The 27224-nt window shown below is 37.8% G+C and overlaps 1 protein-coding gene across 1 annotated transcript in view; it reads left to right on the top strand.

Annotated features, from left to right (window-relative positions):
• Nucleotides 1-27224, top strand: part of LOC113228891 (protein mini spindles) — a 52471-nt gene that overhangs the window by 21445 nt on the left and 3802 nt on the right. Inside the window, exons 6-33 of the mRNA XM_026462322.1 lie at nucleotides 1069-1307; nucleotides 1668-1862; nucleotides 2885-3065; nucleotides 4125-4258; nucleotides 4413-4551; nucleotides 5300-5440; nucleotides 5551-5758; nucleotides 6060-6281; nucleotides 7283-7523; nucleotides 8096-8254; nucleotides 9368-9587; nucleotides 10649-10828; nucleotides 12549-12718; nucleotides 13824-13994; nucleotides 14563-14801; nucleotides 14889-15126; nucleotides 15615-15750; nucleotides 16079-16272; nucleotides 16383-16517; nucleotides 17089-17186; nucleotides 17307-17510; nucleotides 18446-18590; nucleotides 18872-19057; nucleotides 19281-19474; nucleotides 19969-20196; nucleotides 21012-21135; nucleotides 22798-23001; nucleotides 25467-25620. Of these exons, the coding sequence (XP_026318107.1) occupies nucleotides 1069-1307; nucleotides 1668-1862; nucleotides 2885-3065; nucleotides 4125-4258; nucleotides 4413-4551; nucleotides 5300-5440; nucleotides 5551-5758; nucleotides 6060-6281; nucleotides 7283-7523; nucleotides 8096-8254; nucleotides 9368-9587; nucleotides 10649-10828; nucleotides 12549-12718; nucleotides 13824-13994; nucleotides 14563-14801; nucleotides 14889-15126; nucleotides 15615-15750; nucleotides 16079-16272; nucleotides 16383-16517; nucleotides 17089-17186; nucleotides 17307-17510; nucleotides 18446-18590; nucleotides 18872-19057; nucleotides 19281-19474; nucleotides 19969-20196; nucleotides 21012-21135; nucleotides 22798-23001; nucleotides 25467-25620 (5079 nt within the window). The remainder of the gene's footprint in view (nucleotides 1-1068; nucleotides 1308-1667; nucleotides 1863-2884; nucleotides 3066-4124; nucleotides 4259-4412; nucleotides 4552-5299; nucleotides 5441-5550; nucleotides 5759-6059; nucleotides 6282-7282; nucleotides 7524-8095; nucleotides 8255-9367; nucleotides 9588-10648; nucleotides 10829-12548; nucleotides 12719-13823; nucleotides 13995-14562; nucleotides 14802-14888; nucleotides 15127-15614; nucleotides 15751-16078; nucleotides 16273-16382; nucleotides 16518-17088; nucleotides 17187-17306; nucleotides 17511-18445; nucleotides 18591-18871; nucleotides 19058-19280; nucleotides 19475-19968; nucleotides 20197-21011; nucleotides 21136-22797; nucleotides 23002-25466; nucleotides 25621-27224) is intronic.

Below are 27224 nucleotides of genomic sequence, written 5' to 3'. Positions count from 1 at the left end.
AACCAATACTGCTACAAACGTTTTATGCTACAATTCGTATGTGATAGTTATTTGTTTTTTTTAAATAAGTACCAAAACAATAAGCAAACAATTTATGACTGTCAATAACACCGCCGCTGTGATAAAACTTATCGTATTATTAGCGAAATGCATTCACCGCCGGCGTGGCGTGCGCGAACACTTGGCCTCGTGCCATACCTTCCTTATTACCGGCAGTACAATTAAAATAAGCGCTTTTTCGTATGCAATTTTTTTTTTTAAATTTATTTATTCCACGTGGCTATATTTTATGTTTTAGTAAAATAATGAGTATTGTACTAATAACATTGAATATCGTGTGAAAGATAAATTAGTGGTTTAACTGGGGTTTCTTTGTATTGTTTTGCCCTGTATTATATCTCCAACATTGACATTGTGTTCTTATTGTAAACGTCATCATAGAGTTGAATTTAAAACTTAAATGTCAAGCTTGATTTGTTCTTAACCCTGTATAAAGAGCTTCTTTAAAAATAGGGTTAAAAAAAGTTGAAATGTGTAGATGTACCTCTCAAGTTATCTCGACACTAAATATAAATACATTCGCAATTACTCTGTCCGATATTGTCTGAAAGGAGATGTGCGAGGGGACTTTTAATAGTGTCTCAAGCAAGCAAAAGTGGTTAAGATTCTTATTTGTGTACATTCCCGGACGCATAATTCGTGCCACCGTGCATTTTCATTATTAAATGCCCAAAGCTTAAAAGAAACGTTTCATTGATCAAGATCGATTATGCAATTTTGGAACTGGTGTATGTACTAAACGTCATTTCCATATGATGTCATTGTTGAAAATTTGATGTTGTAAAACCTGGTAAAAATTTTTCATCGATGACAACCATATTTTTGTATTCTAGCCCTTTAAAAATAAAAAGGCAATGTGGCTCCAAAAACATTAAAATGACACTCCAAAGAACAACACGAACATTTGACGTCTGGAATCGATATTAGGGCTGTCATTTGTAAATATAATTTGTCTTCAAATTAAATGAGACTTTATATTCTTATATTATCTTAATTCCTTACATTCAGGTACTCCAGAAGACGATGATGTAGACGCTGGCTCTGGAGATTCCGGAGACATGGATCCTTTCGATCTTCTTGACCCCGTGGAAATACTTTCTAAACTACCTAAGGACTTCTACGAGAAACTAGAAGCCAAGAAATGGCAAGAAAGGAAAGAGGCATTAGATTCTTTAGACAATTTGCTGAAAAATTCCCCCAAACTTGAATCTGGAGATTACGCTGACTTGGTCAGGGCCTTAAAGAAGGTAAATGTTATGAATGCTTCTCATTACCTTTGCGTATTATCCTAACGTTTTTTATACACGTCTTGCGGATTTTGTTTTGAAATATATCACTTAACATTGAAGAGTATTGTAAGAGTTTATTTTGAGAAATTATTTATGCCGTTTGTGTACTTTAATAATAATGATTGTGCTGTTCTATGTAAAATTCATTGTTATGTAAACTTAAAATGAAACTAAAAACACAAGATACAAATTATGTTACTTAGAATTTTTTAAATATTTTTTTGTACACAATATGGTGTGCTTGCTTGTCTTGTTGTCCGAATAATCCACTTTTTCTCTGTCAAGCGGAAGACTTCATGAACGCCTCTCCTTTTCCAGGTGATCTCCAAAGACACAAACGTAATGCTCGTGGCTCTAGGCGGACGACTCCTAGGAGCGGTGGCCAACGGACTACGCAATAAGTTTTCTCCCTACGCCACGGCGTGCGTACAGGCCATATTGGAGAAGTTCAAGGAGAAGAAGAGCAACGTTGTGGCCGCGCTTCGAGAGGCAATCGATGCTATTTATCCCTGTGTAAGTTGAATAATTTCAGCATTTTTAATTTGCTTAGGATGGGTTGAGTCATATTCTTAGTTCCTTCACTTAATAAGTCATGAAAATGTTTCAACCATAATTCTCCACTGTTGGTCGTAGAATGAGATAATAATATAATAATTAATAAATATATGATGTCAATAAATAATTTTATTTTTGTTCCTTGTATAACCGTGAGCTATCAATGAGGACATTTGCATGAGATGGCAAGCTTTATTTTAGCGTTTATAAGATTACTTTTTGCTGTAGATATGTATGTATAATGATTGCGATCAGTTCTGAAAATGTCTATCTGTTCACCGATGAGCTTTTTGCCATTTTTTCTCTGCAAAGAAATATGGTAGAATCATCGTGAAGGTTTGTATATAAATTTAAATTAGAATAATGGTTTTTTTGACAATTGTTACGTAATCAATGACTAAATTGTCGGCGACTAATTATTAATACAAAGATCGAACACTCAGATAAAAATTACTTCGATCCGGCCGGATTCGAACTGACGTCTTCTAGCTTACCGTGGCAGACGCTATACCAACTAAGCCACGGAATGAACCAGCGGACTTCACGAATTTTTCTATGTGCTTGCGTCGTGTCTTTGTATTTGCTTTTTCAACGACTTTTTAGTCGTTGACTATTTCAAGCATAGATTGATATAAATTTCAAAACCGTAACTACAGTTAGCATTTACGGTAACTTAATATTTTCCACTGAAATTATCTTCATTACGTCGCCTTACTTTCTCAAACTCGTATCTTAAAGCACAAAGTTACTGAAATGCAAAAAATGGATTGTGTATACAAATTTTGCAGGCTGATTTCACATCACATTCCTAAACATTCACATACTGACTTTTACCTATTCTTAAATTAATGCTTCCAAATTAACGCCCTCGATTAGAAATTTAAAATAAAGGGAAAGTTTTGCCACCTCTTGAATAATTATATACTCTTTATAAGTTACGAGTTTGAGAAAATAAGGCATCGATTTATGTTTATCAATAGACCAACCTGGAAGCAATAATGGAGGATATGCTAGCGGCGTTCGACAACAAAAACCCCTCAATTAAAACGGAGTCGGCACTGTTCCTTGCACGGGCACTCTGCGTCACTCAGCCCGCGGCGTTCAACAAGAAGCTTATCAAAGCTTACGTTGCTGGACTGCTGAAACTACTTGAAAGCGCTGGTAATATTCTCATACTTACATCGTTACTCAAATTGTAGTCAAAATGGACAGATTTTTGTTTTAAAGGCTGATAAATAGTTACTTTTGGTCAAGTTAATTAGTCCAAGTTCCGCCTGTTCGGCGCGTCAATCGTCACTCGGAGGGTAGGGTTATCACAATATGATTATTGTTGCACTTACGGGTTGTAAACATAACTTGAAAAAATTAAGGCGTCACTGTGTTCTCGTGCTATATTGTAAAAATTTGTCAAGTACAGTGTTGCAGTACTTAATAAAATAATAAATATTATAAGTATCTCGATTATGATTATGAAATGGAAATGAATGCTGAGCAATTCTGAATTGGAGACACTCATTTCTACCATTCATAAACAACAATGAAGACTTATCTCATTTTTTAAACGCCGAGCAATACTTTTGTTTACACCATTATGTGCTTGAATTTTCTTTCGACAGGATTGGATAATGTCTCTTGGTGACAATGCTACAAATAAAATTAAAAGTTGTTACTTTTGTACTTTGAACTCGTGATCGACTTGTGATATTGATGCTCGTATTGTTGTTAGATCGACACCTCCAAGGAACACTACGCCAACTTAATTTTTTGACCAGTTCTGTTTTTATTTTGCTTTATGTTTCTTTATTTTGTTTGACACAAAAGTGGTTTTTTGTGTTTTCTTTGTTTTTTTTTTTCACAAAATTCGGGGAGCATAATATCAGTAAATAAATATAACAGAAATTGACCAAAAAATTAAGTTGGCGTAGGTAATGGAGGGAGGTATCGAGATGAAATTAATTATTTCAATTTCTATATCATGACAAAGATCAAAATCTTTCTTGTCAGCTTTTAGGACAGTCGAAATAACTAATTATTAGAAGATTACTTATGCATGAAGACACTTTTAGAAGCTTAATCTTTCTCTTACAACGATAAAATTTTAGTCACTACGTCTAGGCGGCACAGTTGCGTTAAAACAAATAATTTGCAGGTTCATAGTCGATGTTATTAATTTTCAGGCAATCAAAACAAGTGATGTTTAAAAACTAATTATATTTCTAGACCCTGCGGTGCGTGACGCAGCAGCCGAAGCTCTAGGCACGGCTACCAAACTGGTAGGAGAAAAGAACATCGCACCTCACATTGGTAAAATTGACAATCTTAAGGAGCAGAAAATCAAAGAGTTTGCTGATAAGGTACAGTTTTACTCCCTGAATTATCAGACTTATTTTAAACTAGAGATTAGACGCAGTGCCCAAAGTTTAGTGAAATACTCGCGTCGAAAAACTTAAATAAATGTTTGGACGGAGTATAAGTCTTGTTCCCTTAATAAAAATTGATCTGTTACAGGCGGAAATAAAAGTGAAAATAGCTGGGCCAAAGAAAGAAGCGAAACCAAAAATGCCGAATGTGACGAGCATGGCTAAGGGTGATACGAAATCAAATGCTGGATCTTCGCAGCCGAAACCCGTTAAAAGACCTGTCACGAGTAAGTTTCAAGAAGTTGACTATCGAAAACACTTAATGACAAACGTGTCTGACCACGTTAAAGTTAATAAATAAACCCGTTATATAGGAGACTTGTTTAAGCAATTTTTTTATAAGATTGAATTCCGTTATTTTAACATCTCCCTTCAGATAAGTGGAAATAACAAATTCCTATTGATTATTTAAACACCTTTCTCGTCTCCATTGTCTTGACCCCTGACGCAAAAATAAGGGAGTTATAAGTTTGTACCTAATTTCGGTGGCAATTATTGTTATTTAGTTTTTGTTATCATTTGACGGGACGAACAAGTCGTGCGCCTGGTATTAAGCGACACGCCCATCCATAACAGTTGCATTGCCACTTAGAGCTTTAAATCGCAAAGACCTTTGCCACTGACGGCCGCGTCACCCTGAGGCTGACAAGTCCCATGTGCCTGTAATTTCACCAGCACCCATATCCTAAAATATTAAGTAATATTTTAGGATACGTACTACACTCGGATATTAATAAATACTACATTATAATAATATACATTCTATATGTATATATTATATATGTGTATATATTGTATATATGTATATAATAAAAATTGTCAACGAAATTAGCTACAGAAAACTAACCTGAAAATTACACATCTAGGGTTTTTAAATTTTAATTTAAGTGTTATTAGGGCTTGTGTTCTTGGTGTAGTAGTAGCAGCAGTGTAGTTTTGCCTGATTATCTTTAAATATATCTAATGTTTTTTTAGGCACTATAAAGAAAGCAGGTGTAGGCGGTGCAAAAAAAGCCGCAGGTCGCGCACCTACCGGTCCGCCGCGTGAACAAGAGCTCTCGCAGGAAGAAGTCGATGTCAGAGCAGAGCAGCTGTTCCCTGTTGACGTCACTTCAGGTAATGAACGGTTCTTTGAATCTCATTTGTAACCTTAACTGCCAAATTTCATATTTGACATTAAATAAAATAAAAAAAACACTCTTATGTTCACTATTACTTTTTTCCAGGCCTCGTGGACAGCAACTGGAAAAACCGTCTCTTAGCGGTCCAGGGTTTTACCCAAACTATGCAAGGTCTAGCACCCAGCGATGTGACGTCGCAAGTGTTGTACCGCGTGCTAAACAAAAAACCTGGTTTAAAGGACACTAACGTACAAGTTCTCAAAGCTAGGCTTGAGGCGTGCAAGTACATTACCGAAAACTTCCCAGTTTCCACGTAAGTGACTTATTTGTTGAACTATAATGATAGGTCCCAACATACTCCTAACTTTGATTCTTGGTAGAACTAATTTTCCAATAAAAACGTTTTTAAATGGGTTCAAACGTGTCACACTTTGCGACCATATCTGTGAGTAGCACTGCCTTTGATAGTATTTAATTTCTCAGTGTATAGGGAATTTATAAGTTTAAACCACGTAAATAAAAGAGTTTATCGGACATTTATTTATTTATCATCACAAACAATACAAATATTAATAAAATATACAAAACATTTATTTTTCTGTAACATGTACCAGGACGGCAGCAGACTTCGTTTTACAAGACGTAGTAGCAAAGCTTGGCGAGACATCTTGCTCGGCAATTTCCGCCGAATGCCTAACATCACTTGCCGAAGGATGCGGACTAGAGCATGTAATCAACGAGGGGTTAACCTACGCCATGGACCAGCAGAAGAATCCTAAAGTGCAGAGTGAAATGTTTAACTGGATGTTTATTGCTGTCAAAGAGTTTGGACTGTCGTAAGTACTATCTAGGAGTCGCTTAAGGCGGAGTGTTGTCGTGGTTGCGTACGTTTTGCCTGTGAGGTAGATGCGGAGAAATTCGGAAATAATTTTGAAACATTTGCCATTTAGAAATCAAATATACTCTCTTACTGTAAAATAGGCTCATAGTCCCTTGACGTATTTATTACGGAACAAGGAAAATTTTTTCATTAAAATTTCTCTAATAACAATCTATAAACTTACATATCTGTAGATAAAAGTTACAAATTAAAATTGTGTGTAATTTTTGTGATATTTTATCGCGTGATTTTTTGTAAATTGTGTTTCGGATCTCATAGTTCATTGCCGGTATCTTCTGTTTTCACTATCAGTTACAAAACAAGTTGCGTTCGTATTTTTTTATGTCCAAATACCAATTTTTCCTATGGTTTAAATACGTCGAACCGTCTAGTTTGTTCTCACTTAATTTAAATGTTCTTAAAAGCGTAACGGGGTGATTAACCTGTCTCCTGAACAACAGGCTGATTTTCAAGTTAGAATAGTACCCTCAATGGTCTTGGTCTGCTGCAGCATAAATCATGTAACGATGGTCTAATCGTCATGTTACAGGTTCTACTGAAACCTATTATTGTCACCTTAGAGTGAAAATCTATCATTATCATTGTTACATAGTTTGTTAGTAAACTTCTTGCTTAAATATATTTTTAAAGTAATATGGCATGTGAAAGTGGTATAATTGAAATAATTAATATGCCAAGTACTGTTTAGTTTACTATATTTTGGACCATATTTTATCGTCGTCATGAAAAATTACACAGAAATTACATTTCAGAAATTACACTCTTTAGACGAAATTAAGCCTTATAATTGTTTTTTTATTTCATTGTTGGTTAAGTTGCACGATTAGCCTCCAAATCATTACGTCTGTTGCATTTTTTATATTTCGTAGCCCAGAGTTAAGACAAACTTTTTGTTATAGCAATGACGATTACGTAATGCCATAAATTTCGTTTCAGAATGAAAATAAATGCCATAGTAGCACATTCAAAGAAGGCTCTATCTGCTACGAACCCAAATGTACGGACGTCAGCAGTTAATTTCCTCGGTATACTATCATTATACGTGGGCCCATCCATAGTGAATCACTTCGATAGCGAGAAGCCTGCGACGAAACAGCTTATCAGCTTGGAGGTGGATAAATACGCTAATAGTACACCGCCGACGCCGACTAGACAATTTGGTGCAGGCGTCAAAAAGGTAAGACCATTGAAATATTTTCAATACTGTACATAAAATATTGGACCTTGCATGACAATTTAAATACATTTTTATTGCCTTTTAGTAGTATGTGCCTAATTTAATAAGTGAATAGCAGAATTAAAGAAATCGCCGATGTTTTTCTGTAGAGTTTGTATTACAGTTCAATTAGAGCCTACTAAATCTACTTTACAACTCTACTCTGCATTTTTCCGATCGTTTTATAGATTTTTCCATGAGTTATTTGTTACTGGTAGGTGCGAGACTAATGACATTTTTGAAAAAAAAAAAAAAGGAAACAAGTGATATCCTTTAGAATATATTGAATTTTATGTAGAAGAAAAACAATCGTAAAAAAACAAACTCGTCCATCTCAAGAAGCAATATCGATATTAAAATATTGACTTACTTTGTTATGTAACCAGTAGAGCTCTTTGTGAAAGAGTTCGTTCAGGGAAGTACTGCCACCTTACCTATTTCTGCCGCCAAGCAGTAATGTTAACTATGTTCCGGTTTTGAAGGGTAAGTAATAAAAAAAGTACGCATTTTTATAAATGATTCGTAATATACAGTCGGCCAGTAAAGGCTCAATGGGCGACGAAATCGAAGAGCCGTTCGAGGACGCAGGAGAGGACGAACCTGCCATCGTGGAGGACAACCGGCCCAGGACTGACATAGCGCCTCACATCACTGACTTTCTTATTGCTGAGCTTAACGACAAGAACTGGAAGGTTAGATTTCTGAGAGGAATATCTGTTTTTACTATGGCTTGTTTCACCGCTGTGCGTACGGACTGTCCGCCTGCGGGCCATCCGCATGCCTAGAATCCGCATTGCTCTGAATGGAGTATTTAATATAGTACGGGTATTCACGGAAGACAGTCGCCTACAATGAACGCACGGGTGGCTTGTGCGGAGTTGACGCGGAGCGTGTTCCGTGCGGAGCAATCCGCGTCACTGCAAAACGATGTTCTAACGCCACGAGTTACTCCGCTCTGGTGCTCCGCGCGGACAGTCCGGAGATAAATCCACACTGCTCTGAAACGAGCCTAAGTTTCAGGGCTTATCTGTTTTTACTTAGATTTTGCTTCACTTGCATTCTGTATTACACCGTAGTTTTAACTAGCTAGAAAAATCCATCATTCCAATCCAAAATTAAACTCCGAAGTATTAAACGCAATATATAGTAGCTAATTGTTAAATTTTATTATATTCGTATAATATTATTAAGAGAATCTTTATTATATACTTAATTATATAATAATGTATATATGTATGTATATATGTATGTGTAAATATCTACGTATTGTTGTTATTGTCTATGTATTATTATTATTATATCGTCTAGTTTATTTATTATCTAGTGTACTAGTTGGTGCACAATTTGCAGTACTTCATCAGTACATCTCGCATGTAATTAGAGGATAACTATATTGGTTTGTTCTGTTTTATATGATTTCAATTTAATCTAGTAATAATAAGCTGTTGTTGTCCCATAAATAAGTAGATAGCTGTGTCAAAAGAGGTAAAGTAGGTAGCTATTAATAATTTATAATGTGAAAAAAAAAACAACTCAGAATAAGACGTTGCTGGAGGAGTTGAAGAGCTGACCTATTGCATTTAGACAATAACGTGCCTTATAACCAGACCAATCGCCTGGTCCCAAATTAGGGAATTCCCTGTGCTATGTATACCAGAGCAACGAAATTAACTCTCTATATCCAGAACACCTACCACAGATCCAATTTAGAAAAGTAGATTTCCAAATGGTAATCGAACCGGGGATTTTGACAAGACAATAAAAGCAAACGCCGTCACATTATTTATACTTAAAACACGTTTTAGGTTCGCAATGAAGCCCTGGACAAAGTGAAAGCAATCATCACCAATTCTTCACCAATCAAAGCCACACTTGGTGAATTACCCGCGGCATTGGCCTCGAGATTGGTAGACTCAAACTCGAAACTAGCACAGTCTGCTCTCGGTATCTGCGAGTTGCTGGCCACTGCTATGGGACCCAAGTGCAAGCAACATGTTAGAACTTTCTTCCCCGCTTTCTTCCAAGGTGAGTGATTGAAATTAAATTAATGATTCCCAAAGTGGTCTAGATCGACCCCCCATAGATTCTCTAACACGAACAAGGGGTCCACGTCAGTGAAAAAAAAGTGCATGAGACTTTAATGGGGATCCTTGAGAATGGAACACATTTAGGTAGGTTGTGACCAAAATTTTAGCTTTCTATAAACTAAATAATACACATTACCAGATTAATACTTATGTAAATACATAATACTTTCTTATAACAGACATAGAAGTTAACTAAAATATAATAATAATAATAATGTACACACTCAACATAGCCCCGCACTAGGGATACCCTGTGTCGCGGGTGCCATGGACACACACGTAGACAACCACAAATTACACCCAAACTCACGAGAGAAATAAATGTAGGCCATACAAATATTTCTCCCGACCCGGGAATAGAACCTGGGACCTCTGCGTGGCAGTCCGGCATGGTAACCACGACCACGACCACGGAGGCAGTTAAAACTATGAAGTTCTTCAAAATTTCAGAAGAAATAAGATATTCGGTTAGATGTTCTTTCAAATTTCAGACTGACACTGGCCAACTGCCAAACATACATTTGAAGTTGATGAAGTTGTAAAAAAAAACAAATTTGGAAAGGTAGGAGGTCTACCAGACAAATAAGTTTGGCAACCTCTGAATGAGAACAATTGTTTACTAATAACTAATTATGTAAATTATAGTCGTCGAGTTTGAGTCGATCATCGCCCGTAAGCGGGCTGCGGAATTATTGATCACTGAGGTTAGGAGCGATTGGTGACCTGCAGCTGTCAGAAATTATTGCTATGACAAATTGAACAACGGCTTATCGGTCAAAACCAAAGACCTACAAAAGACTGATTTAATAAACTTGTGTGCTTGGAACTGAACGAACTGACGTAGAAGTCTGTGTAGAGCAGTCGATATTCGACTTAAACACTATCTATATTCGTATAAAATCTGCACTTGTCATTATTGACATCATTATTATATTACAATATTCAATAAAAAACATAATCAATTTACATTCAAAATAATTTACGAATGTTTCATCTCAGCTCTCGGCGACAGCAAGCAATGGATTCGCGTAGCAGCGGTGACGTGCATAGAGATATGGTGCCGCGAGGCGGGTGCGCATACACCGTTCGACGGCGAGATGGTGCTCGATGCGCTTAAGGCCGGATCGCCTGTTCTCAGAGCGACGTTGCTGCAGTGGCTGGCTGAACATCTTCCTAATGGTAACTTTAACTGCTTACATAATTCTAGCCGACGCAATGTGTAAATACATTTTAAAAATAATTTATGTTTTAAGTTTCATCAACACGATGATTTCCAAAGAGGTCTATATCAACCCCCAGAGGTCCACTCCAGTCTAGAGGTCTATATCAGCAAAAAACCTAGGGGATGCACAAGACGTTAATGGGGGTCTGTGGAAGTGGATCCCATTTAGGTAAATCATGACCATAAATGGGATAATCCACAATACATATTGTTACCTATGTGCTTTTATAACACTTTCTTATAATAGACATAAGTTACTTAAAAATAAACATTTCACAACAAACAAGATATTAGCTCCATATTTCGGTTAGATAAATGTGTAAAACAGTACTGTAAATGTGTGTTCCTTTTTATAAAGTTTCTCACTCTAGAGTTAAGTTTATTAAAGTAAGTAGTAGAGATGAAACGGATAGTGGTTCGGCAGGTTACCGGATATCCGGCGGGCACATAGGCCGGATAGCCGGATATCCGACCCACTGGCGTAAACATGTCGTGACCGGTTTACAGCGCGCATTGATTGATTGATTGATTACTGAATGATTGTACTTTCACATTGACGATTTGTGTTAAAGTCACCACACACTTGGTTTTTATAAAAACTATTAATTTATTCGGTAATACAAGCAATATATAACAGAAAAATGTTAACAGTAAAAAAACACAAATTCGGGAATATTTTCATATCAGTGATATTTGTTTGTTGTGCCAAATGCAAATTTCTCGCGGTGGAGAAGTAAAAGTATTAACTATTACATCATTCTTTGGCTATATTAAAATTTCTAGTTGTTACAAGCCTAGCACTTGATACACTCGTTATTGTTTTGTTTCAATTTGATTTCATTAATTTATTTGTGATCTAACTAATCGTAAGTCTTGATACCAGATTTGCCAAAAAAAATTTTTATCTACGCGTTTCATAGCTACACATTTGAAGACCGGTCAAATCGATCGTGATCGCGATCTTTTCATTTGATCTTCGGGCAATAACAAGTAGTACTTAAAATTTAACAAAGTTTGCAAGAGTTTATAGTGAAAAATTGTCCTCTGAAACTGGTCTCTTAAATAAATAAATAGAAGAATAAACAATTTTTACCACTTAATGCAGAACAACTGGTCTTCATCCACCATAATTTACCTTTATTGAAATTTGAGTACTAAATTTGCAGATAACGTTATCTAACATCACAGTTCTTTCAGTTTCAAGTAATAAACAGATTGTCAACAATCCTGTAGTTGCTATTTATCGTATTACTATCATCTTTAATCAATAAATAAATTGGCGTACTGATTAGGAATTTTTCTCAATTTTAAACATCCGGATATCGGATAGTAGAACAATATCCGGCCGGATAGCAAAAATAGGCCGGATACCGTATAGTTACCGGATATCCGTTTCATCTCTAGTAAGTAGCACTGTGTTAGTTGTCATAAATACATTTAAAGTTGTTGAATTTGTAAAAAACCTAAAACGGTAAGGCTGAAAGTCTACACTAAACAGGAAAATGTGCACGTTACCCATGGGACAAAAAAATTTGGGAACCTTTGCATAACTTAGCTTGGATTAACATGACTGAAAGCATATTTGAATTAAATACATGGCCATGGCCTCTAAAACAGCCTGATCGTGTAGTTATCTGTACTTGGTACTTGATGTAAAGGGCTGGCATTTCCTTGCAGTACCACCAAAGTCATTCCCGCGCGAGGAGCTATCACAATGCGTGCCAACTTTATTCGCTTGCATAGAAGATCGTGCTGCCGACGTACGCAAGGCAGCAGCTGATTGTGTATTCCCATTCATGCTGCATCTCGGTTACGACGCTATGTTTAAGCAGCTCGACAAGCTCAAGGTTAGTTGCTTATTGAGGTCAATAATAAATAAAACTGTTACGTCTGCATAGTTTTCATATTTTTGTGTAAAGTTGTCGTACAATCCCGGAAGCGGTCCATATCTTATTGACTAAGAGAGAGACTACGTCTGTCGTACAAACCCGGAAGCACTACATATCTTGTTGACTAAGAAGTGAGACTACGTCGATAGGTTTTTTATTGCAAGTTTAGTGCGATCGTCGATACGTCAAAACATGGTAATTACGACCCTAGGTCACCAATTTCTCGACTGAGTCAGTGTCGTGCAAGCAGAAGAAAAATTCTTATATTCATAAACATCTTTTAAAATGTTCAATGTTTAAATTATTTCATACTTATCGAGTTCTTACGTTTTCTCTATTGTTACACATAGGAAGTGAAACTATTTTTCCGGATTTAAATCGCGTATATTTGTTTTTTCAAACAAACCAATGTTTCGGGCCCTTTACATTTCCATGATCACGGTTGACAAATATACGCGATTTAAATCCGGAAAAATAGTTTCATTTCCTATATTACTTCATACACTTAAGCGAAAGAAGTAACAACAGCCTATCTTAAGTAGGGCTTGCAGAACCGGCCCGGCTCGTACTAGTCTTGAGGTCGATAAATGAATGATCTTATTCCACTAAAAAGATCCGTAAATTCCCTTGTTGTTTTTTCCTCCTAAGTCCTTTTTTTTAAATAACAGTTTTTCCAAAGGAAAGAAAATTTCATTCATATACATTGACTTAATTTTTTAACTTAATTGACTCAATTATATATGGACGTCGGGTCCGCGCTAAAAAGTGTCCGCACTTGTAAGGCGCTAAAATCGTATACAGAGCGCGACACTCCGCTTTAGTCTTCATTTGTTCTACTGACAGCGCGATACTGCGATGACATTACAATTTAAATTTCGAATAGGTTGACTTGGGACATTTTTTTCGTGGTTTTTGTATTAGACCCGTCGTCCATTTATTTGTAAGTCAATGTTCATATACGTAATTTGCAATGTGAGTAGCGAACGCTGTGAAGGTTAAATCGTGTAAAGTAATTTATTTCCATTTTCGGGCTTAAATTGCTAACTAGCTTTGTATTGTACAGCCGGCGTCAAAATCAACAATCCAAGCAGCTTTGGATAAAGCGCGACCAAACCTTCCGGTGCAGCCGCTACCGCCAAAGGGCAAGGGCAAGGAAGAGCAGCAGCGCGGAGTCAAGTCCGCCGGGGCTCTCAAGAAGGAAGCTGAAAAGAAAGCGCCCGTTGTTAAGGGGAAGGTGAGTCCATGTTATTACTTGGATTTTATTCCTGACTAAGTGGACTGAGGATCATAGAATAATAATTGGGCTATATTGAATAGACATCATTAGACATAGACGTCTTTGATGACAAGATTCTACGGGGAAAAATCCAATAGAGGGAATCTATAATTAGTGTGAATGTTGTGTGTCTCTACATTCTTTTTCTGGTTATCTGTTAGGCAGAGGCTACACTGTACGTATATACCGTGGCTTTTAAATGCTTATATCGTTAAAAATACTGTGCCCCTAATGGTCATAAGAACTAATATGCCATATAGATATTTTACGTTGTCGCTAGCGCTTTCAACATTTTAGACTGATGAAGGACTGATTAAATTACAGGCACATGGGACTCGTCAACTTATGTCTCAGGGTGACGGGCGCCGTGGCAGTGCCCCTCATATCTTTGCGATTTAAAGCTCTGAGTGGCATTGTAACTGCTATGGATAGGCGTGGCGTTTACCACCAGGCGTACGACTTATTCGTCTCCTCACTTCGTATCATATTGTGGTGAATTATTATTATTTTTTAATATAAATTCCAGGCTCCAGCAAAACCCTCGTCAGCATCGAGCCGAGGAAAGAAAGACGACGAAGATAGTGGCTTTCTCCTACCGAACAACAATGCCAAGAACCAACGCATCATCGACGATCAGAAGCTCAAAGTGCTCAAGTGGAACTTCACTACACCCCGTGAAGAGTTCTTTGAGCTGTTGAAGGAGCAGATGACCAGCGCTGGATTGAATAAGCAGTTAATTGCTAATATGTTTCATAATGATTTTAGGTTAGTATCTATTATCAGTGCCGTAGAAAACGAGTTAGAAAAAAATCAGCATTCGAAAACATAGTCGAATAAATATCTCATTTACAGATATCATCTAAAAGCAATAGAAGCACTTTCTGAAGATCTCCAAGAGAATGGCCCTTCATTAATGGCGAACTTGGATCTCGTGCTGAAATGGCTGACGCTGCGCTTCTTCGACACAAACCCCTCGGTAATATTGAAGGGTTTGGAATACTTGTCGTTGGTGTTCCAGTTCTTGATGGACAGCGATTATACTATGGCTGAATATGAGGCTAATTGCTTCATACCATATTTGGTTTTAAAGGTAATTTTCATTTTGCATTATGTCTTAATATAGACCGATTTTATAATTCCGTGGTACATGTGAATAATGTTATTCGTCCCTCGCTCATAAAATGTAGATTTAAAAAACAAAATTGTCTCTTATAATCACAATCAAAGATAAAATTATGTGAGTATAAGTTGTGTAGTCTAATAGGCGACCAAAATTGACTATTTGCTGGACGAGATAGTTTAATTGTTTAAAAGGGTTAGACTATTATTAGATTCCTAGCATTTTATTGAGCAGTCTTGGGGTTACGCATTTAGTCACGACCTTTATTCTGTTTCATAATGAGAATGATTAGAATATTCATTGTTGTATTTACTTTTAGTATCTTGTCTGAGAAGTTTAATATTTATCAGCTAATGAATATTTATTAAACAAATTATGAACTTAGATTGCGCTCTTTGATTTGATGCATTATTATTAGTTGAAATATAATCGATTTAATAATTGTCTCTTTTCATCAGGTGGGAGATCCAAAAGACACTGTTCGTAACGGCGTCAAAGCTCTTTTCAAGCAAATCTGCGTTGTGTACTCCGTTACCAAGCTATTCGGTTATTTGATGGAAGGACTCAAGTCTAAGAACGCTCGACAGAGAGCTGGTAAGAGTGGCTTAATCATATTTTGGAATTGTTATGGACAGGCGTGTAGTTTACCATCAGGCGCAGGAAAAAAAATTTTGCTTACTTCAGCTATAAACGGACCACCATAAATTTAACTCTAACATAGTGTGCCATAGGGAAATGATCTCAACCAAATCATTCTTCAATAGATCGGATATGAGGACTAAAGTTAGGCGGTCAAGCTGTAATTCTATATTTGGTTTATTTTTCTTTCGCAAATTTTTGACATAAATTTATTTCGGAACCATTACATTTTTTTTTTAACTTATAATGTACAAGCTAATGAGTAAGCATTCTATTCTCACAGAATGTCTGGAATGCATCGGGCACCTTATTGAAACGTACGGGTCTACTGTGATGTCCCCGACGGGCGCCGTGGCGTTAAAGGAGCTAGCGCGGCACATTGGCGATCGTGACAACGCTGTGCGATCTGCCGCACTTAACTGCGTCGCCAGCGCTTATTTCCTGGAGGGGGAGAAAGTTTACAAGATGATTGGACAGGTAATAAAGTTACATATCATTCTGGAAATCATCTCAAAAAGCCAACGTCCAAAATCGCGTTATGATTGACCAGCTGACAATGAAATTGTGATTACTTGTTTTTACTACAGATATCAGACAAAGACCTGTCGCTACTCGAAGAGCGAATTAAACGGGCAGGCAAGAATCGCAGCGCGGAGGTACGTCGCTCAATGGTCGTCCCTCTGTCTGCTTCCGGTCGACCTATACAACCTCACTCTGATATCGTAAGTATAGGTACTTTAACAGTGTTATCGAAGCGCAGCTAGCGAAGTTTTCGAAATAAAATTGGACGATCTACGAACGAAATTACGCGGCCGTTCCTAAACCAATATGCATTTAATTTGAAACCAGCATAAACAGTACAATTGGTGAAAAACGAAGTCCAAGTTACAGGCTGTGACGTTAAGTTTTTTTAAAAAATATTCAATTTTAAAATTTTGTAAATGTGCAGCAGAACTGTGAAATTGAAAAGTAAGAAATACTTGCGCTGCGGTAGGGTATCGATATTCCGCCTAGTAATAAAATAAATATGTTTATTGTATAGTATAAATCATCTTTACTCAACATACCTTCACTTTCTGGTTGGTTCTTGTCGTTCCGTTCTCTTAATACCTCGCTACTAGACGGTGACCGAAGATCGACCGATCAGAGCAGTTCATTTTTGCAGATCTGAACTGAGATCAAATATAGTACTATGTTTGCTTTAATTATTATTGCTTGAGAATATAGTAAATAATATAATAAGCGGCATACAGAATGTATGTAAATTATACATACATTTATGTGTTGTTACAGGAAGGGGATTCGCGCCGCATGATATCAGTAGACCAAGTTCCTAACGGTGATTATGAAGACGAAGAAGAGGAAGAACCGCCACCGCCACCGGTGCATATGTAAGTGCTTGTAACAATACTGATTCTGTGGTGTCTGTATTTTGATATAATCTGATGTCCGCACTGTCTTTTAACACTGTCGTACATCCTTTTTTTATTTCAACGATATTTCATTTTTAGCCCACCACCGGAAGCGAAAGTAATCTCTGGACCATTCGGACTGGACCCTAAATTGATAGCAGAGTTAGATGCAGCGGTGCCGGTTTTGAATCGACCAGATTTGCCCGAACTGGACTTGAAGTTCCTCGACGATCCCATTCCGGCTGCCGCCGGGGTGCCTGCCATTTCACGACACAGGCCGCAGCTGCCAACTGTTAGACAAAGGTGAGAGAGGTACCGTCATCTTAGGCTTGGTGGCGCTGCTTCTGGCGGAGATTACGCGCGCCTCCGCCAGGCGGAGAAAGCTGCGCCACCGGATATGCGGCGGCAGGAGGGCCGTAGGGCGTTCGAGAAGTGGCGCGAGACGCTGGAACAGCCGTGGATCTCGTGCCAGCGCGCTGTCGGCGCGATTCTGCCCAACCTCGAAGTCTGGACGCGAGTCGACAACGCAGTGCCACCACTATGGGAGGGAACAGGATTCCGCCCAGCACACGCTGGAGGAGTGCCCCGCATGGGCCTCCGAGCGGAACATCCTGGTTGCCCGGATTGGGCGATATCTCTCTCCGCCAGGCATAGTAGCGGCTATGTTGGCGGATCAAGAGTCCGTTGAGACAGTTGTCTCCTTCTGGTGCGCAAAGTCGATCCCGGATCCTTCCCACTAGAGCACCCGAGAAGGCCACCGTGGATTTTTAGCCGATAGAAGATCTGCCCCCGCGGCGAAGAGGTATCCCCAATCGGCGAAGATTTCCCCAGGCAAAAAAAAAAAAAAAAAATGGTGACGCTGCTTTCATATATATATTTCAAATTTGTTTATTAAGGGGTTTACTAGATGGTTGAAGAGTTTGGTAGTAGTTCTGCACGAGCCATTGTTTAGTGGCGTACTTTCGTTGTAAGATGGCATCCCACGAAGAAGTTACACTGAAGATATTATTTTATTTTTGAAAGTTATACAACATGTATACACAATACTTATCACATGAAATAGGCAGGCATCTGTAGGGGGGAAATTTGATACTGGTCAGCAAGGGCAGCTACCCTAACTGTCATAGCTACAGGAAAACGGTCTCAGAATACTGTCCGTGAGTTTGAAATTCTAGCTTTTAGATGGCATAAACTACAATGATAAGACCTTTAAAATTATTGACATGCCTTCATTGCAGTGTGCTACCGTCGTCGTCACCGCCTCGCCTCGTGTCGATGTCTGCGCCACACCCGCTAGTTACGCCCGCTGTGCATACTCAGCCCAACGTGGACGACTCACAGCTCGCTGACATCATACACTCAATCGCCAGTCCTGACTTGAATGTAAGTATTTACCAATACTAAATAAATAAAGACCATGCTATGTTACCATTTAGTTCATTCATATACCACACTTCCAATACCATTTAAAATGAATTATGATGATAAATTTATTGACAATTAAAACTTACCATGCCCTACTGCGGTAGGCAGAGTCAGTAAACCTTCACTCCCTACACTATTGCCATAGATCTTTCCCTCCTCGCATCATTCTTCACACATATCCATACTTTCGTGTTGCTACTTACGTAAAGAATCTCATCTCATTCATCATTCATTTTCAGGCTGCAATCCGTGCCCTTTCGCATATCTCCGGTGTACTTGTGTCTGGGCGAGGAGCTGCGTTGGCCGCGCACGAACAAAGACTGGTCGCGGCAATAGCGACGCAGGTCCGCCATCTCCGAACCGGCACTGCCGATACGCAGGACACGTTGCCTGCTTATAAATACCTCGCCGGAGCTCTTAACACGGTTAGTGTAACTATCAGAATTAATGAATAAACTTTACACTAGACAAAATGCCAATATTTCGGAAAAATTTTAAAAGTTCCTAAAACACGTCTACACAGTTTGTGTCCATTTTTTCATTGATCGATTGTAAAAGAAAATTGTGAGACGTTCTTTCGTACAATTGGGAATTATTCTAAACGAAAAGAATTCGGATTGTCAATGTGAGAAATCTTTGTATCATCAGTTCTACGAGACGGGAGGCTGCGGCTCTCACGTAGGCGAGTCTGCGCTATCGTCGCTGCTCGGTGAGTTGCTCAGCGTGCTGGGTGCAAGCACACCGCAAGGCGGCTCGGCTAGCGACGGCGAGAAGCTTGCCCGAATTCTCAACAACGTCTGCATTCGTGTCATGGAGCACTCCCAGCGTACCGCCTTGCTGTGGTAAGATCTATCTACTTAATTATACTCTGCACAAGCATAATATAGCACCTTGTTGTTTTGAAAAATCTGTTGAAAGTTAAAACGTCTCTTGCGCATGAAGACACCTTTGTAGATGCAATTTAAAAATCTTGTCAGTGACTGAGTGAGTTCGGTTTTATAGAGACGTGTTCTTTTTATTAGTATATTATAGGTAAGTTGTTTATTCTTTAGTCAGAGTCGCAGTTTTATCTTTGTAATTGCCAAAACATTTGTTACAAAAATGTAAAATATACATTAATATATGTGGTTATTCATTAAATGATTATCAGTAGTTACAAATTTATTACCACTTTATGACTTTTTCTTCACCCAATATTACGTAGCCGTTACATGCCCACAGCTACTCCATCAGTAGATGCCTTTCTGTACGTACAGATATTCAGTCTACCTTCCTTCGTAATAAAAGTTAGTACTCAAATTGTGTCATATAATCCAATCAACTTCTATGTTTCCAGCGCAATAGTGTCACTCTTACATGAATCCATCGGCGTCTCCGATCCAGCCTACCCACGCTACCAGGACTTACTTCTAAAATGCTTTTGGAAGACCTTGAAGATGATAGCAGGGTGGGACGTCCACTCGATAGACTATGACGCTGTATTATACAAAATACATCTGTTTTATAAGGCATATCCTAATAGCTATTGGAAAAAGAACCCTGAAATTAGTGACACGCCTTATCGGTGAGTTGTCTTTTCATCCTGTGTTTTAAATGCGTGTTAAACCTGCCTTTCTAGAGGGAGAACAATTTCTGATACAGTTTGATATTTGCCAACGGGAATTGGTTGCCCGGAAAGGGTAATACTCTGGCCACACAAAGCGTGGTAGGGTTTGCTAGATGGTTGAAGTCTCTCTCGAGACTTTTCTACGACTCGATAGTTGAACTCGTAAATTACAAAAGTTCCCGTGCTTGGAACGTTTCAGCGACCGCCTCTGTGTGGCCTGAGCATAATACATAAAACAATATATAGTACTAGTTTTTTTTTACGCAGACATTCATAACTCCGCCGACCACAAATACAACTAAACTCACGACAAAAATAAATGTAGGACATACCAATATTTCTCCCGGCCTGAGAATCGAACTCCGGACCTCTACGTGGCAGATCATAATGGCAACCGTTCGGCCACTGAGGCAGTTTAAATACTTGTCTAAAGGTGGCCACGTAGGTGAAGAAGCAAGTACAAAACTAACATTAATTTATCGAATTCTTAGGTTTTCGCGATTGTTACACATAGGAAATGAAACTATTTTTCCGGATTTAAATCGCGTATATTTGTTTTTTCAAACAAACCGACGTTTCGGGCCCTTTACAGGTCCCATGGTCACGGTTGACTGAGGTGGTACAGTCTTCAACCAGTTATGTCTAATATTAATGCAAACCACCCTATTTTTAACTATAGGGACCCGAAACGTCGGTTTGTTTGAAAAAACAAATATACGCGATTTAAATCCGGAAAAATAGTTTCATTTCCTAACGTTAATTATTATCCACAGTACTGTGAAAACTCTGGTGCACACACTAGTCAAGATGAAGGGCGCGTCCATCACAAACCACTTAACGCAGATCCCTGACGTAAATGAATCTGATCTTTTTCCGTACTTGCTTAAAGTACTCAAGGTAAGTTACATTATCGCAGTCTTAACATGAACATCTCGTTTTAAGGCTCGTATCGATTTTTTTTCAGGAAGAACAATAAAGTGTGCTGTTGCAATATTATTTTAGAGAAATTCGTAACGTCTGCTGATTCGTTCCGTAGCTCAATTGGGAGAGCGGTAGCCCCGGTTTGGCGAACTAGCTGGTTCGAGTCCAGCTCGACCGACAGAATTTTTCTTTGCGCTTGTTCGATCTTTCTGTCAATAATAATAACAAACTAGTTTTTCACAAAAAATATGATATATTATTATATGAACATTATGGTGGCAAAAACGTCATGATACTCAAATCCGTTCGTGTATGGAGTACTGCTGCCACTTATGTGATGGCTCTGCTAAATACAAACTGGCCTTGGATTCAATCGACAAGCATGCCAAGAGGCTTGTAGGTGAAGCTATTAGTAGAGGTGAAGTCTGGACCTTGAACTACGCTGTAAAGTTGCCTGCTTATCGGTATTCTACAGGGTATATCACGGAGAGCGTGCGATGGAATTGCATAATTTGATTCCGCCTTCCCATTTCCATCATCGGGGGACGAGACGTGGGTTGGGATTCCACCCCTAGGTTGTGGATATTCTCAAGATTCGCATGATGCGTTTCGCGCTGGAATATCGGAATGAACGTGCTGCAAATTCGAAAATAAAATATTTTACCCGTTAGAACTTTGGAAAGACAACGTCGTGTAGACCTAATAGAACACACGTACTGTTCAAAGTGTAATTATAAGTCAATTTGTTTGTAGTTAGGTATTGTTTGTTAGCATTTAAATGTAACAAACAACAGCCGTCTGTCTTAGATGGTATGTTATTGTAATACAATATATATTTAAACAAGTTTGGCTTTAAGAAAAATATTGTTAAAACATTTTTACAATATGTAAATTTGCGTAGCTGAGGTTTTCACTCTAAGGCCCGGCGGCCACTGACGGGACGGGACGGCAAGGGATTTCTAGGTGACGAATAGCAATATACCTTAAAATTATGGTATTATAGTTGCAATTTAAATGATAATGATCTTAGAGGAACGTGCGACAGGCGCGAGCACGATGTCGCGATAGAATGCTTTGGCATGCCTCAAGATTTAATTATGAACTCTGTTTACAATGCAAACAACGTTTATTTCTTCGAAAACGAGTGTTACCACTTGTGCTCCACCCCCTTTCGCACTACTACTACATATGCACATAGTTTCAGTGCGTACTAAGAATTTCCCTGCACCGTGATTTGTTCTCACACATTCACAAGCGCGTGTCCGTAAATTTACTACTACTCCGTAAAATGTTAGGGATGCGGCTTGGTCTATAATTAAAACACTTGTCTTTAATATAAGATTAAAATTTATCAATCCAAATGTATATTAAAATATTTACTTTTTGTGAAATGTAATTCCTTTTTAGTAAAATTACAGCTTATGGAAGCATTTTCGCAATTAGATATGCTGCAAAACACCATTTTTACACATTGTTTCATCTCCGAAGCGCACTGGTGACGTAAGCGTCACCTGTGCGACAATAATGTTTCCCTAGGTATGACTTCTGTTGCCAATTTGTTTAGATTTCTACGAGTCTTGGCATTTTGGTATTCAAAACAGTGAAGCATATATGTCTAAATTGCACATGATTTTTCAGCAACTAAAACTAGATGACAAGAAAGAGAACTCGTCAGACGCTATGAACACGGGCAATGTGTTTGCCCCTGTAACAGCCAACAACTCTGCTTTGAACGCCAATCGGCTGCCGCGCGGCGTGCATGACGAGTTGTCCTCTATATTGAAGAGAATCGGCAGCAAGGAGCATAATAAGGACGCTCTTTCACAGTTATATGATTTGCGAGTGAGTACTTTTATTACTTTTACAGATTGCTTTAGAATTTTAACCAAACCGGTTTGTCTACTGTTTAACCGATTTCAAAAAGGATGAAGGTATCAGTTCGATTTTTTTTTGTAAGTATGTTCCGGTTTAAAAATTTAAGAACCGATTTTGATGATTTTTTTTTTTTGTAAAAAGGTTACCTCAGTATTGATCCCATTTAATTTTGAAGAAAGTATTGAACCTCTAAGCGTGGCGAACTAGGGGATAATTCATGTTTCGCTCACTTTCCGGTAACCTATTTAAATAAAACTTGGCAAATACATAGGGCGCACTTTAAGTTTCCGGAACTGGCCGCTTATATAAACAATATTTAAAAAGTAAATACAACATTTGAAAATGGAACTCTTTGGCTGTAGAATACAGTTTGTTTCATTTGACTGTCACTTGGTTTTACATTGTGGCGTCATTTTAGAAATTGGTTATCTACATCATCATGGATTTAACTCGTGAAAATTTTCGTAGTATGATTTTCTACGACTTTAAGTGTAATTCAACAGCTCAGCGGAGCTTCGCTCGGCTTCAAACTGTTTTTGGCGATGAAGCACCTTGCAAGACGACTATTTATAGCTGGTTTGCAGAATTCAAACGCGGTTGTTTGAATATCAGTGACGAATTTCGTGATGATCGCCCGTCCACTGCTGTGAACAACAAAAACATCGATGCTGTGCGTCGTATGATCAAAACAGACAGGCATGTGACACATGAGTCAAATACAATCAACACTACACAAACATTTGATTGTGAAAAGCTGTGCTCTCGGTGGATCCCACACAATTTCACTAAGGCTCAAAAAACGGACTGCGTCACTTGGTGCAATGTCATGCTTACCAGATTCAACGAAGGGGCGTCAAATTTGGTGTGGGACATAGTGACAGGTGACGAAACGTGGATTTATATTTACGATCCCAAAAGAAAGCAGCAAACGAACGTATGGGTCTTTCAAGATGAGCCGAAACCAACCAAAGTGGCGCGCGTGCAAAGTGCCTCTAAGCGGATGATTGCTTCTTTTTTTCAATAAAACTGGACACGTGGCCACTGTTGCTTTGGAGAATCGTTGTACCGTCTAATAGTGATTGGTACACGACCATTTGTTTGCCGGAAGTTATTGACAAACTCCGTAAAAATAACAGACAAATGAATTTTTGAAAGTGAACAACGTTGATTTTATGAGCCATCCCGCGTACAGCCCGACCTGGCACCTTGTGACTTTTATTTATTTCCAAAAATTAAGAACCAGTTACGCGGTCAACAATTTTCATCACTTGAAAAGGCTGTCCAAAAGAATGAAAAATATGTTTCAGAGATTGTCACGGAGGAGTGATAAATGTTTTCAAAATTGGTTCATTCGTATGAAAAAGTACATTAACGCTAACGGAGAATATTTTGAGAAACAATAAATTAATTTCTGACCATTTATAGTATTTTTTTCTTATTAATTCCGGAAACTTACAGTGCGCCCCACGTAAATGTAATTCCACGAACTTTTGAGGTCGTTATTTTAGTACTCTGTACTGAGATTATACTGTATAATGGATTGAAACAGACTGTAGTGACTACTTCATGATACTCTAATTTCAAGCCGTCATGACAACAAATACTGTATCTAAATTAGCAGTCAACATTGCGCAAACTCATCTACCTTAGTGCCAGCGAACCAGTGTTCTCTCAGCAGACTCCCAGACTACCTTCCACCTTCAGAATGTATGACGCCTGAACTGCCGGGCTAGTAGTTCCCTTAGTTATCATAACATACTATACAATGCCTTACTTTCTCAAACACGTGTCTTATAAAGAGTGATTATTCAGGAGATGGCAAAAATTTCTATTTATTTTAAATTTCTTATCAAGGGTGTTAGTTTGGATGCATTACCGTAAGAATAGATAAAAGCCAGAATGTGAATATGAAGGAAATGTGAAAGCAGCCTACAAATTTGTATATACAATGCATATTCTGCATTTCAGTTACTTTGCTCTTTAAGATACGTGTTTGAGAAAGTAAGGCGACGATATTTGTTAATGCTAATATTATAAAAGTTAATACTAAGTCGCAATTTAATTTATTAACTCGAATCACTCAATCCGTTGCCAACCAGTAGTAAGAGGGTGATAGACTACATACCCAACAATCGTCTTCACAAATTCGCAAACATGTTTAAGGGGCAACATAATACATGGCTTGTGTGATAAGATCCATATTGTTATTAAAAAATTGCCGTGTACGAAGTTTAAAAATATCGCAAAATAAAAATTTTGTATATAAAATTATTATACTGTTTCCTTGAATGACAAAGATCCTTTTAGCTCTTTGTAATAATGTCCTAGCTTATGAATTAGTTGTGTTGTAATTTGACGACTTCAAGTGTACCTTACTTACCTTGAAAATAAACATAATTTCGATTTGTGTTATAAATACTTTTCGTTTACAGTTACGTCACCCCGAAGTGGACATATGGACATTCATGCAAAGCTCATCGTTCTACTTCCGCAACTACGTGGAACGTGGCCTGCGCGAAGTAGCCGAATTGAGAAAAGTTTCCTCTGTGCCTATCTATAAACACGATTATAAAAACGATAATATTGGTAAGTTATTGATTTACTCGTTTTAGCCTGCGACTTCGTTCACATATCGCCGTTATACTGGGATAAACAATTATTGAAATGCCTCTGTGGCCGAACGGTTACCATGCCGAACTGCCACGTCAAGGTCCCAGTTTCGATTCCTGCGCCGGGAGAAATACTTGTATGGCCTACATTTATTTCTCTCGTGAGTTTGGGTGTAATTTGTGGTCGTCTACGTGTGTGTCCATGGCACTCGCGACACAGGGTTTCCCTACTGCGGGGCTATGTTGAGTGTGTACGTTATTATTATATATAAAAAATTTTGACTTTTTTTCAATGATTTCGCAGTATTACAACGATTTGAGAAAAAAAATATGACTGATGAGCAAATGAGACTTTCTATCTACAAAATGTTATAATTGTAAATTATTAGTGTCCCACCAAAAACGTAACGGACTCGACACGAAATCGCTGGCTTTAGTAGGTCAGAAAATGCTTCAAGTCGATGTAAGAAGCGTTCTCATTTTACCATGTCCATAAAACTTTTTCTTGAGTTAAGTCATAAATGAATCTATGGAGAAAATATAGTTCTATCTTTATTTAACGATTTATTGCAATGTATCGATAGCGGTGTCCAATTTGTGAGTATTATAATAAATTTGTATACGTTATTCATCGAGTATACAACCAGAAATAGAGACGAAATATCATTTAATTTGTTTGAAAACTGTTCTGTTAAATCATTGCTGTGACAGCTGCGCTCCGATTGGCCAGCCCTAATTCGAAACAATTAACGGGTGTCGTCACAATTGACGACACAAAAATAATTATTGTTTTACTTCAAATCGACCAGTTTAACTTGAGCTTTTCTATAATGGACGAAAATTACAAAATTGTGTATTTAATATTTAATTAAAATGTGATTCCATTTGTTTTGTAATTAGATGTTCTGCTGTTTTTCTCTCACCACTGAATGGAACGGCCCCCATTGCTAGAGATATTGTCTTTATCATAATAAATACAGAATATTTTTAGAATATACGTAGACGTACACATAAGTTAGATGTTGGCGCTGTACTATTTCAGTTTTCTAATTTGTGATTTCAGCGCAAACGAGAGTTGATATTTAAAAGTGATATATGGCCCATTTGCCTGATGAATACCAGGGATGAATGGCCCTTATTTCCTCTCTATTTCTGGTTATATACTCGATGGCATGATTTTAAAAATTCCAAAGTAAAGTGGATAATAATTACCTATTAACATTACTAAAAATCTTAATAATTAGTTATTACGAGAAGTAATAGATTATAATATCTATGATTTTGAAAAACCTATCAAATAATAACTTAGTTCATTTTCTTAACAATTGAATATATTATTTCAAACACTATTATGCCTTCGTTTGAGAACAAAACAAAACAAAAAGAAATAGTAATATGTAAAATGTTTACTACATAATTTTTATTTGTGATTCACATTGACCTATCAACAAATTTATGTCGGGTCTAATACAAAAACCACAAAAAAAATGTCCGAAGTTAACCTATACAAACGTAGTGACGTGTAACGAAATATAAAAAAAATAAAACATTTAATTTAAATTGTAACGTCATTACAATACT

The sequence above is a fragment of the Hyposmocoma kahamanoa genome, unplaced genomic scaffold (assembly GCF_003589595.1).
Source record: "Hyposmocoma kahamanoa isolate Upper Pololo Valley unplaced genomic scaffold, ASM358959v1 262, whole genome shotgun sequence".
Classification (NCBI taxonomy): domain Eukaryota; kingdom Metazoa; phylum Arthropoda; class Insecta; order Lepidoptera; family Cosmopterigidae; genus Hyposmocoma; species Hyposmocoma kahamanoa.
The sequence above is the reverse complement of the archived record's forward strand: the minus strand, read 5'-3'. Positions and strand labels throughout refer to the sequence as shown.